The sequence below is a fragment of the Malania oleifera genome, chromosome 7 (genome assembly GCF_029873635.1).
Source record: "Malania oleifera isolate guangnan ecotype guangnan chromosome 7, ASM2987363v1, whole genome shotgun sequence".
Lineage (NCBI taxonomy): Eukaryota > Viridiplantae > Streptophyta > Magnoliopsida > Santalales > Ximeniaceae > Malania > Malania oleifera.
The window spans coordinates 8,881,109-8,894,538 of NC_080423.1; the positions used below are offsets into that span (position 1 = coordinate 8,881,109).

Genomic DNA, 13,430 nt, shown 5'->3' on the forward strand with positions numbered 1-13,430 from the left:
GGTGAGAAATGGGGTTTTTCCCTCATCTTTGGATGCTTTCTGTGTTGTTGAATTTAAAGGTTTAGGAAGGGGGAAGGAGAGAAAAACTTAGTGGCAATGTGCGGTTCTTGCTGTCATTTGGTGTATTGGTAGAGAGGAATGCCAGGCAACTTATCAGCATTTAGTCTGGTGCAGAGTGGTCTTTTCTGTGTCCTGATGGCTTAGAATTGCTTCGCTAGAAGACCTGCAAAGTGCAAAGAGATTGGAGTGCTTTGTTTCATTAGAGTTGTAATGTAGTGTTCTTTCATTTCTTTGCATTTTTTGTTTTCATCGATTATTTGGGGGGCACCTTGTTAGCCATGTGATTTTTCCTTCCTTTTGATGTATTTCCTTCCTATTTTCTCAATAAGATTCATTTGTTTGATTGATTTATAATATTTCATAATGTAGGGTATTTGGGACTGCCTAGAAAGTGAAGAATCATAGTTTTATGTTTTTTTTTGTTTTTTTTGTTTTTTTAATTGTTCTGGAATTTTGGTCAGGCTGTTGTCAGACTGTTTCTTCATTTTATGTTTTGTCTAAACATCCTAAAGGTGTCTCAGTTCAATAGATCTTTCTGTTATCTATTTCAAGTTTGTTATGGTGGCCTTGACTGGTGGATTGTGGTGTGACTATTCTACCTTTTTTGCCATTAATGAACTCCATCTTCTAATTCTCTAAAAGTGCGAAACTAGTTTCTCTTCTCTATGTTTAGTTCAACATGAGAGAAACATTAAGTTTATATTTTTCCTGTTTGGTTCAATTGATGGGTGAGAAGAAAAGAAATTGAATACAGTCATTTTACAATATTAACCTTATAAAAAGGTCATGATAATAAGACAATGACAGTATATATGTTAAAAAGGAAATACAAATTGTTTTAGATAATCCAATTGCTCATAGCCCCATTAAATGTGGAACAAACCTATATGCACATTAAACTCCATGGTCACAACATTTTAATTGGGCATATTAAGAAATAAAATGACGTACATTAGACTTATGATTTATGATTTATTAAAAAAAATTAAGGGTCTAATTCCCTTTTTGCAAAGTTATGAGTTGGTTTCTCTTCTCTCCCTCCAAATCTCTTTTGATTTAGGAAGGAAAAGAAGTGGTTTCAACACCCCCCCCCCCCCTTCTTCTATCTCTACTTCTCGTCACTTCTTTTCTCTTATTCACCTTTTATGTCCACCAAACATGAAGTGGAGAGAAATTATTTCTTTTTTCATTTTTCTCTCCACCTCCCCTCAAGTCCCACCAAAGGCACCCTAAAGTTCTGGCCTGGAGAATACCCTTCACTTTTGTGTTTTTGTTTTTTTGTTTATTTTTTGTTTTGGTGGCAGGGTGTGATAGGTTTATTTGAGTTTAGGAGAATTCATGTTACCACAAATGTCTATACCAAGAACAGCACTCTGTAGAGAAAATTTTCAGAAGGATGATAACAAAAGAAATGTTGGGAACAAATATAACTGACATCAGAAGTATTGAATAGTGATACCCTTTTCATCCTTCTATAACTTTATCTCTCTGAAAACTGAGGACCACCACCCCTTTCAGATTTTGCCCTCCTATGCAACTCTAGAGTCAAGTAATTCACATTTATTGTTTCAAGGCTGATTCACACTTTCTCATGGAATTTCACTTCCAAATAGTTTTTGTAGTTAGTGATGGATCCAGAGTGAGATTGTGGGCAGTTGTTCACCAGTCATATCCTGATTGTTACAGGGCTTCTAGGGCTTGGCACACCTTAGGCCAGGTTTCATGTTTTGTGTGTGTTCGTGTATGTTCCTGTCGTGTGGTGTTAAAATAATATGCATTACCTCCGAAAAAACATAATTATGATGGAATTTAGGATTTGCAGGACGTAGGTATACTATGTTGGGTATTTGCGACTTTACATGAACTGTGAGTTAAGTAAAAATTGATATTTGGTACCTCAGATGCTATGTCATAGCACAATTTATTGCAAGTCAGATATCTTATCATGTGGATATTATAGTGACACCTCTTCCTTTGCCACGGATGCATGTAGAGACTAGAGACTGAAGAGGAAGAAAGAAAGAAAGGCTATCCTTGCAAACCTCTGCCAAGGAAATTATTTCTAATTTCTGAAATGGTAAAAAAATAACGACTCACATCTACTTATATGGCTCCACTTGTTGAGTTATTTAGGATTTGGGCAATAAAATTATACAGAGGTCCTATAAAAAATTGATAATAAAAAAAAAAATAATAATAAATAAATAATGGCTGTATGCTACCATTGGAATTTTCTCTTGGACCAAAATTGCCCCTTCTTTGATGTAAACTCTCAATCTTCGCTCTCATCTTCCAAATCCTATCAAAGCAATCTGGATAGGCCATCTGTATAACATCAATTCTCCCTCATTTGGAAGAACTCAACTCAGTGAGTTAGGAGCATGTTGAAGAGCACTATCGCAGAAATACCTCTGAATGAAGAGCTAACTGTGCTTTTGCTTTAGTCTTTGGCATCTGTGGCACAAGTGAGAGCGTACTTCTTGCCATCGATGAAGGAATATGCATTTCTTGATTTGAAATGCTGGAAAGGCAGACACCAGGTGTAACTGGCTCCTTGGTGCTCCTAGTCAGTCTTCCCAGAACATCATATATCGGTAGTCAACCTTCAATTGGTATTTGTAATCCGAGTTGCTTTGATATGGTGATATGGTTTTGGATGTTGGCCATGTGGCTCAAACTTCAGTCCTGGATTTTTTTTCCACCTCAAATATCACATTGGTGCAACTCCATATATCAAGCCTTGTAGACCAGATTTGTCTTCCATATTTAATTCTTGCGTAAAAGGTTTTACCTTATGAATAAGTACCAAATTACGCTGCATTGACTTGGTGGATCTCAGAAGAGGCTGGATGATACCACATCATTTTAGAGACTGATGAGACAAAAGGATACATAATTTCTTCAGTAAGGGGATATCACAAACTCCCCCACTAATTTGGTAGTCCTTATGCATCAATAGCTTCCCTTTTTGATCTTTGCTGCAGAATTAGTAGACTGAAAAAAGAGATGGCTTGCTAGAGAATGAAAACTGGTTTGTGGCTTACTTCAGCTTGGCTCTACAAAAGTTGCTCACTCTGAGGAACTTTCTCCATTGGAACTCTTGAATGCATATTCTTCAAGTTCATCTTCCATATAACACCACTTGGACTCGGTGGTAGCTAAGGCAAAGGAAATGTGTGTATTTAATCCTTTTTGAATGTTGATACATGAAGAATATCACATCCTTATTCCATGGAACTTTGGATCTTATAGTTGTAGAATATAGTGGTGTGTTCTTCAACGTACTTCTTTGCACAGGGTGAACAAAACTGAGATGAACTCACTGCTTGCAATTTGTGAGCAAGTATCAGGTCATATCCTTTTTTATCTCTCCTCTCTTCTCGTGATCTAATGGTAGCATAGTGCGTCTATTGCTGCTTGGCCCAGCAAACTCGCATTGCCCTCTTTAATTTTATTTGTGAAAGACACTTTTTACTATTCAGACAATCCATGCCACCTAAACAAACTATCAATCACAGTCAGAGAATGCCTATCTCCTTGGAAGTCACTGAAATCAGGCCTTGCACCTCTATCCACTTCACAGGTCGTGGTAATGGTGGTGGTGCCCGATGAATAACCAGTCACTGAATAGAAGCTAGCAGTGCATGAGCACTAGCTGCCTGTTTAGAACTTGAAAAATATTGGGGAAAGGAAAGGAAAATAGTAAGGATTCCAATTTTTTCATGTTTGGTTAATGAAGGAAATGAGAAAGAAAATAGAAAAATATACCAAATCAATGAACAAAATTTTAATTTTACACATCCTTAACACTTATTTTTTCTTAATTTTTTTATCATACTAGAACAAATTTTCATTTTTAATGGTATTTGATATAAAGGGAAATATAGTGGAAAATGAATTTCCTTCTTATTTTCTTTTCCTTCTCTTTCCCCATGCAAAATCCTTGATCCAAACTGGTCCTAGAAGAACCAAATTCTCTATGGTATGGAAAGTAGTGGTCTAAATCTTCTTTGCCAATGAGTTGAGGTTTGATGTCTGCAGTTGAACAGATACGCAGATTGTTATTTGATCTGTGACAACATGATTTGTATGTGTGTCAATAGAGAAGAAAGTGGGAGGGTTCACCAAGAGAATTTTTCCACAATCAACTAATTAGAAAATAATACATTATATCTATCTGTATGGTCTTCGCTCCTAGGATGGGTTAGGATATAATTTTGGAAGCAAAATAATTAGCAATAAACATCGATATATAACTTAATATTATTCGTAAACTACCATGGGCATTTTCTATTTAAGAACAAAATTGTCCCTTGTATATGGAACTAGCAATCTTTGATCTGGGCTTCCAAAGCCCATCAAAATGATTTGGCCACGCCATCTATTTTTGTGGAACCTGCAACTTTTGGTCCAGGCTTCCCAAGTCCATCAATTGTGGGCTTTGGTTACTTTTGATTCATGGAATACCTATTCCTTAGGGTGAGAATCTGATGTAAAAGTCATGCAGAAATTTGCGTTATGACATCCAACATGGATTAGGAAAGTGATAGACATTCCCATGGTGAAATTTGGGAATAGTTATTTCTGGTCTGTTCCTCATTTTGGAGTCATAATTTTTTTGCATTGTTATTTGTTTTATGGTAGTAATATATATATATTCTGTAAACTATCAATTCTTTTTCTATAGCTATAATCCTATGATAGATATTTTGCGAACCAAACGTTGAGATTGGTATTGTGGAGATTTGAAACCTTGTAACTACTCTAACCCTAAGACATTTTGCAAACCGAACATAACCTTAAGATTGGTATTGTGGAGATTTGATACCTTACCTTGAAGACAACGGTGGCAATTGCTTGGAGAAGCTGATGCATGTATTGTGGGATTGGACTATTGTGAATATTCAAATTCTAATTTAAGGATAGAGAGGTATGCACATAGGATAGGAGTGGGTGGACTACTGTGTAGGGGGTATTGCGTATTGGTGAACCTTGGAATTATTTTTATTTAGTTGTATGTGGTAAACAAGGCCTTAGTGGTTTGAAATTTTTTAAAGTTTTTGAAGGGTTGATTAGTATTAGTTTTGGCTATTGCAGGGCAGCACGGTTACAATTTGATTAGATGCAAGTGCTAGTTGTGCTTACAGTGTGCCTGATGGTTATACTTTGGCATGTGGTGCTTTTGTAAACATTATTATTATCATTATTATTATTATTTGAGGGGATTGAGATTGTGATGCAAATTATATATCATGTGCACATGTGCAAAGAAATTCCTACTAGTGTTTTCTTTTCTATGCATCTGTCATGCATCCGTCTCAACTTTATTAGCATCACCTGTTATATTACATTTAACAACAATGATAACTGAGTCCTAACTATTTGACATCAGTCACATAATCCTTTTTTCTCCCTTAAACTCTATTCAAGGCAGTCTATTCTATGACATTAATGATTACATTAGTTAATGGCATTCAAATTTTTTTAAATAAAAAAAGCTAGAACACATTAATATATATGACTTTTTTCCTCTTTGTGTAGGATGCCCATGAATTTTTGAACTTTCTGCTGAATGAACTTGTCGACATACTGGAGAAAGAAGCCCAATCTGCAAAAAGTGATCCTGAAACTTCATCACCGGCTGACAAGATTGCAAATGGGCCAAAGAATACTCTGGCCAATGGTATTCAGAAAGAGCCTTTAGTTACTTGGGTGCACAAAAATTTCCAGGTGACTGCCTATTTTCATGTTTTTTCTTTTTCTCATTGATTGTTTGTGATAAATTTTTTGGCAGGCAATGCTTAGATGTATTTTGATTGACCAATTTTTTGCACTCAGATTTTGCATGCACATTACCGCAATATCATTGAATTTAGGTTGTTCAATTGCTGTGTCATTTATTAATTTTAGTGCAGATGGTCTGCTGCAAATTCTTGCCTAGAGCCACCAAGTGCTGAATTGGGAATATAATGTTTGCTGCAAATTCTTGCTTTGAGCCATCAAGTGCTGAATTTGGAAATATAATTTTCTCTCTGATGTCCATGCTTTCTTTTACTTTTGCCTGCTTTCTAGTGCACAGCAGCTTTTGTCTCTCCTACACGTAGTTAAGCAGTGGTGGTGATTTCTATTGTTTTTTCCTACTGCTTTTCAGGAAAAAAAAAAAATTTTGTTTTATTTTATTTTTGATGATTATTTGAACCAGGGAATTCTCACCAATGAGACAAGGTGCTTGCGTTGTGAGACAGTAACTGCTAGGGATGAAACCTTTTTTGACTTGAGCCTTGATATTGAGCAGAACAGCTCAATCACTAGCTGTCTGAAAAATTTTAGTTCCACGGAGACTTTGAATGCCGAGGACAAGTTCTTCTGTGACAAGTGCTGCAGGTAAGGGTTTGATTCAGTATTCTTATACCTGGTTTTACTTCAAATCTATTGTTTTCACCACTTCAATCTTTTTGTTGTTGCTACAGAGTAATTTCAATGGGGTGTGTTGTGTTTGGTGGCTCATTTCTTGGAATGGTTAACATACACAAGGAGGAGAACATAGTTAATATCAGCATTCTGGGGAAACCCGTCGATGGTTTTTTCTGAAACCGGAAAAAACCGTTGACGGTTTTTCTGGAATCTCAGAAATCTGCTCTTGGTATTTTCTTCCGTCGATGGTTTCAGGAAAACCGTCGATGGTTTTATTCACGGAAGCGAGGCTGAATTCAAAATTTGAATTCGAACGTTAAGTTGGTTGGGTTTTGGAGGGAAACCTCCGAAGGAAACTTTATTTATACACTTTTGTGAGTGTATTGAGTGAAGTAGATCATTGTAAATTGTATTGTATCGTCCCCTTTGGCATTTACATAGTGAAAACCTTTGCCGATTGCTCCCGTGGATGCAGGCATTACCGAACCACGTAAATTTTTGTGTTGTTATTCTTGCTTTCAGATACTGTGTGTGTTCCATTTTGGTTCTTTATTGTTTGCTGCGTTTAAATTCCGCTGTGCAAATTCATAGTTCATTCACAACAGGGTGGCTGAATCCAGGGTGGCTGAATCCTGAGTATTGCTTGAGAAATACATACTTGGGGCCTGTTATGTTGTGGAGAGCAGTTATGATTTTCCATCTTCAATTTTCTAAAAAATTACTAAAATAGTATATATATTTATGTGAAAGTTAAAATTTAAAAAAAAAAAAAGGGTTTTTGGAGTTCCCTAAACAAATTCTGGCAAACTGGAAAACTAGGTTGCAGTTTTGTAATTATTTGGAAAACCAAAATGAAGAATGAAAACTGTTCTTCACAGCCAGCCCTTAGGATGCAATCTTTCTTAACTGTACAACCTGGTGCTTGCTTGAAGCCTAGCTTGAGGAAAGCGGTTGCTTTGTTACGAATAGGTGTAGCCCTGGTGGGCCTGGTCAATATGTTTCATCGAGTGATCATGTGTGGCAGGATGTTTTTTCCATGATGAAATAATTTTTTAGAATTTCTTTTTTTAATGTTTTTACAAATAATAATATTCAGTTTATTTATTTTCTTATGGTGTTAATTTAATTGATTCTCGTTTGCATCTGTGATATATCTTGTTTCTATAATGCAGTCTACAAGAAGCTCAGAAGAGGATGAAAATAAAAAAACCACCTCACATCCTGGTCATCCATCTGAAGCGATTCAAGTACATTGAGCAGTTGGGTCGGTACAAGAAGCTTTCTTATAGGGTTGTCTTTCCACTGGAGCTGAAGCTGAGCAATACGGTGGAGGATACTGATTCCGAGTATTCGCTCTTTGCCGTAGTCGTCCATGTTGGAAGTGGGCCTAACCATGGACACTATGTCAGCCTCGTGAAGAGTCATAATCACTGGTTATTTTTCGACGATGAGAATGTGGAGATAATTGAGGAGTCTGCTGTGCAGACATTCTTTGGATCAGCTCAAGAGTATTCCAGTAACACAGATCACGGATACATCTTGTTTTATGAAAGCCTGGCTACAAATAACAAGAGCTAAGAGATGTGGGGGAATCTGCTTCCACATCAACATGGTATTTTTAATCTCAGAACTTGTTTCTTTCTCATTTCTTTTCTTTTCTTACCCCTTGTTTATTATTATTATTATTACCATTATTGTTTTTATTATTATTTTTTTTCTTTCGTCTCGGTATTTGACCATGTGGAAAGAACTTTGAAGAGCGGGTGAGATGAAGTGACATGGGATGTGAAAAATGTATACTTAGGTGGTGGCTTTGTATAGTGAATGGTAGAAGCGCGCCGTCTTTCAGTTTTTCAACAAATAAGGGGGGGAAAACGGTGTATATGGTGGTGTGAGAAATTTCACAGGGTTTGTATTGTTGGTGGCTAAACATGCTTTAATTTAACTACAGAAATGCAATGCAATGGAATTGCACCCAACTGTTCATTTTCTGCGTCGCTTCAGAATTCTTCAGCAGTGGAAAGAATGGCGCTGCTGAAGCCATTTTGCTTGCACTTCTTTAGAGTGCTGCAACTCATGGGGTATGAAAATGTATGGGATCAATTATTTAAAGTGACTGCGTAATTTTGAGAAGTATAAACTTCATAGGTCAGCATTTATTCTGAGACTCGATAAAACCTGAAGGGTGAAGTACAGGCACGGCCCAGTTTTCCTTTATTTCAGTTGGTTCGAGGGGTTCAAAATCACATGAAATATTAGATGGGTTCTAAAAATATCTTGCCATATGATAATAACGCATTTTCTTCATTATTATTCTCGTTACTATTATTGCTAAAAGAAAGCAGCAACAGAGGTATTCAAATGTCAAGTTCAGGCGGCCACATGAGCGTGAAAATTAAATTATTTACTCCTGCTATGTGGATTTTTTCAATTATTTATGTGTCATGTAAACAGCAGACAAGGAGTTTTTTTCAATTTTAATTTTATTTTTTAATAAATAAAAGTTTGATTGAGAAAACATTTCCTATTTTGATGCTTATGTCGTTCAAAAATTTTGCTGAACCATCCAGTGAGATTTAAAGGGTCAGGCCAAATTGGGTGTTGACACTAGCGGGAAAGATTCAAACTAATTTTTTGAAAAAAGCAAATAACAAAAATTGGAATAAAGTTGCCAAAAAAGAAATGGTTACTATTATAGCGACAATTATTATTTAATATATTAAAAATAAAAAATAAGTGCTCAAAACGTTATCATAAAAATGTTACTGTATTAGAAAATAATAATTTGACATTATTTGGGAGGGTTACTATGTGACACTTTGGAATTGTTTTCTTGGACTGCATTAATATATAAAATTAGAAAATTCAAATCATGAGTTTTCATGGAGTTTGACATCAAACAATAGTAAAAAAAGTCAATATGAATGAATATAAGGTGAATTTGAAATGTACTATATGATAGCAGAGTTTTGATGAATTGGTTCAGTTTCAGAATACGGTATCGTAGCTATTATTTTAGATTAGTGCCACCATAAGTCTCAAATAGAGTGTTGGTGATTGGATAGTCGATAAAGCTCAGTGAAAAGAAGTGTGTCCCCTTGGCAATCCGGATCAGGTTGGGTAGGCCAATCGTACTTACAGATGAGTTAGTTTTGGCTTAACGTGGTAGGCCAACCATTGTTAGGTCCCATCTAAGGGCTGCACAACTTAATTATAATAATACATGATATTAGCTATCCATTCAGGGGAAATTTCAGTATTATACAGATATAACCGATGATTTACATATTGATGGAAATTTATTATGATATAGTATGGTAATGTTGAAAAGTATGATTTCATTAAACTTATATATGTATGAGTACAAATTTTCTTGATTTATCAGTTACAGTTTAACATATTACAGTTAAATTACTTGTAGTATATGTTTATAACATGTTTGAACTTATGTTGCCACACATTGATGATAATCTATCCCAACTTACTGAGAGATGTCTCATCCAAAAATTCAAACATTTTAGGGAATCCAGACAGACGAGCGGAGCGAGCTCCGAGGTAGAGGAGATTTTGGTACTGGCCTAGTTTCAGGGTAAGTGGTTGAATTGAGAGATATGTATGTGTAATCCTAAGATGTTTTATGAAATTTTTGGGATGTACATGTATATATTTATGGAAACAGTAGAACTCTAGTATTGTATATGAGGTTAAGGTATATTATGTTTTTCGCTGCATAGATAGTATGTATTTATGAGAGATATATCCCCGATACCCCACTTTAGATCCGGGTTGACATTGTGGATATTATTATTGGTTTCAAAGCATTTTTATATTTTAGCAGTATAATTTTTGGATCGTTACACCATATCCCATAACAAATTCTCAGGTTTCTTCGCACTATAACTTCCTTCAAAGGATTTGGTTAAAGGATTCAAATTTTGTGAGAGGTATCACCCCCACTAGTTCTTAAGGAGATGACCCTCTTTGTAAGACTAATTTCACCATTTACCAATCCAAGTTTACCATTCAAGGTTTCTATAAGGGTCATTATGTCACTCAATAGCCTTGATATCTTAGCTTCTGTACCTACCATGAAATCAACATGTATTTATTAAAATTCATCTAATCCTTAATAAATTCTTACACTACACCATCAATGGAATTGCATCATCAATCAATGGAAAGCCAAGAAAGTTATCTAATTGATCCCGTCAACTTGTGTTTTCCATCACCAAATTAGGCTTTGATACCAATTGTCACAGGGTCTATGCAACGCCCCAAACGTTCTGCTATTTTTTTTTCCACATAATAATAATAATAATAATAATAATAATAATAATAGATCTCTGCTACCATAAACATAATCAAAGTCAACTCGGACCCAAAGGGGTACCAAGGATCAATCTGTTTACACATACATGTCAACTATGCAGCGGAAATCATAATTTATGCAACCTTATATACAATACCAGAATTCTACCATGACCATATATACACATATATTTCACAAAAAGGGCCATAAATAACCTAGGGTCACACCCCAAAATCATTCCATCCTGATCTCAACCCAACTACTTACCCTTCAGTCAGGGTAGCACTAACAGCCTCCTCTTTCTCGGAGCTCACTCCATTTGTCTGTTTGCGTTTCTTGAAATGTTTGTATTGCTGGGGTGAGACACTTCTCAGTAAGGGAGATAAACTAATATTAACGTGTGGCAACATGAGTATTATTATGTTATAAAGATATAATGCACATGATAAACTGTATCTGATAAGTAAGGAAAATCTATACATAGTTCAACTGGATTTGAAAAATCAAGTAAAATTGTTCTATATAAATCTGAATAAATTATATTTCAACATAATATGCTTGTTATACTATAATTCTGTATATATATAAATCATCTGCTATATCTATATATTACTGAAATTATACCCTAGATGGATAACTGTATATCATGAATTAACCCCACATGATTCGGGTTGTGCAGCCCATGGGCTGGACTTAACCATGGTTGGCCTACCAAGTTAAGTCAAACATGACATAATTACGCACGATTGCCCACTTACCTGGTCCACCCACCCTACTCTCCGCAACACTTCTCGGGTTGACACATTGTGGGTATCCTGCTCTCCGCAACACTTCGGGGCTAATCGGCCTCTGACCCAACACTTACTGAATAGTGTGGTTGCACTTTCGACTAACACCAACCTGGTCCGCTCATCCTGCTCTCTACAACACTTCTCAGGTCGGCACACAAGAGTTACACTGTCTGATCTAGTTAGCTAGCTACGGTATCGTGCTTTGTAATCTGTTATGGTCCATCAGGGATTCTGATATCATATAGTACATTTCATATAATATGTAATTTAAACATATATCATTTCATATTTTTGCATAAAATCCGTCATATCATAATTTCTGGATAAATTGTTATATACATATAAATTTGTTTACGGCATCTGGGCGGGCTGAGTAATCACGCCATTTGTGCCAATTGAAAATCATGGCATCTGGGCCGACTAAATAATCACGGCATCTGCACCGACTAAATATCATAATATACTAAAAAAAAATAATTTATGTATTGTTTATATTTTTTTTTTCTAAAAATTGTCATTAATTCATGCTTGTATTGTGAATTCATAAAGTATTCTAACATGCTATCATTTACAATAAAATTTATACTCATGCTACACAAGTGACTACTCCTCTGTATTATTTCATCTGTCTGGAAAAATCATATTTGACTGAAAAATGACATTAAATCTATTTCTAGGGTTTTCTCAATTCAAACATCAATATTCCCAAAACTACATTATTTCATATATATAATTTTTGAATCAAATACTATATAATAAATGTTAAATTTTCTGAAAATACCTCACTTAATCTATCTCCTTACCTCTTTCCTAAGAAACTTGCTGAAAACCCTAAATCCACGCCCCACGACATTCGAAGCTTAAAACCTTGAAATTACATTTTCCCCAAATTAATCAACTCAACCCCCATAATATTTCTCATTTAGCATTTCCTAGGCCGCATATACTCCAAATAATCATTTAAACCCTAAAATAACTTACTTACCCTGATTTTGGAGTGGTGCCCAAGGACTCCAAATCAACAATCTGCTCCAGTCAACTTGCACAGAATAACCACTAGATTATCGTAGTGGTTCTTGATCGTCAAAACGGGCTAAAACGGAGCCGAAATCGAAGAGAGAAGGGGGAGGAGCTGAACTGAGAGAGAGAGAGAGAGAGAGAGAGAGAGAGAGAGAGAGAGAGAGAGAGAGAGAGAAGAGAGAGGAGTTTCTCATTGAAAAATCTAATTTTTAACATATATATAGATTGCTGGCCACGTGTCTTCATTGACGAGACACGTGTACTCATCGACGAACCATAGAAGGGCGTTCGTCGACGAATATAATGAGTTCATCGACGAATATAATGAGTTCATCGACGAACCCTTAATGGCTTGAATACTTTGCTCTCGGTATCTCCTCGTCGGCGAGATACGTGTACTTATTGATGAGACCTAGAAGGACGTTCTTCGACGAAACCAATGGGTTCGTCAACGAGTCCTTACTGATGCCCCTTTTTATAATTCATTTTTCCTTCTTTTTCTTTCTTTTCCTTTTCTTTTCCTTTATTATTTTCATAAATTAAATTAAATTTTCAGGGTCTCTACATCCTCCCCTCCTTATAAAAAATTTCATCCTCGAAATTTGCTATTTATCCCTTGCACCAATCCTTAAGGTAAAATGCTGAAAACTTCTTATGGTGGAGGAATACCGTGGTTACATTTGCGGTTCTGGGAGATTACAATAACCAAATAAAATTCCCCCAAAACCAACAAAAATAGGAAACTATAACATACAATTGATCATCTTGCACAAAAATCCACTTACTTACATAATTTCTTACTTGAACCCTTATCTTTTTCTGACTATGTTGGATCT

At 35.7% G+C, this 13,430-nt stretch overlaps 1 protein-coding gene across 2 annotated transcripts in view; it reads left to right on the forward strand.

Annotated features, from left to right (window-relative positions):
- LOC131160181 (ubiquitin carboxyl-terminal hydrolase 4) overlaps positions 1 to 10,262 on the forward strand; it is a 31,345-nt gene extending 21,083 nt beyond the window's left edge. Inside the window, exons 4-7 of one of the 2 annotated variants that reach the window (XM_058115568.1) lie at positions 5,602 to 5,790; positions 6,263 to 6,444; positions 7,647 to 8,086; positions 8,223 to 8,453. In XM_058115568.1, the coding sequence (XP_057971551.1) occupies positions 5,602 to 5,790; positions 6,263 to 6,444; positions 7,647 to 8,052 (777 nt within the window). In that variant the 3' untranslated portion in view covers positions 8,053 to 8,086; positions 8,223 to 8,453. Of the gene's footprint in view, positions 1 to 5,601; positions 5,791 to 6,262; positions 6,445 to 7,646; positions 8,087 to 8,222; positions 8,454 to 9,995 lie in introns of those variants that run through there. The other variant, XM_058115569.1, reaches the window with a different exon arrangement.
- The last annotated feature ends 3,168 nt before the right edge of the window (positions 10,263 to 13,430 follow it).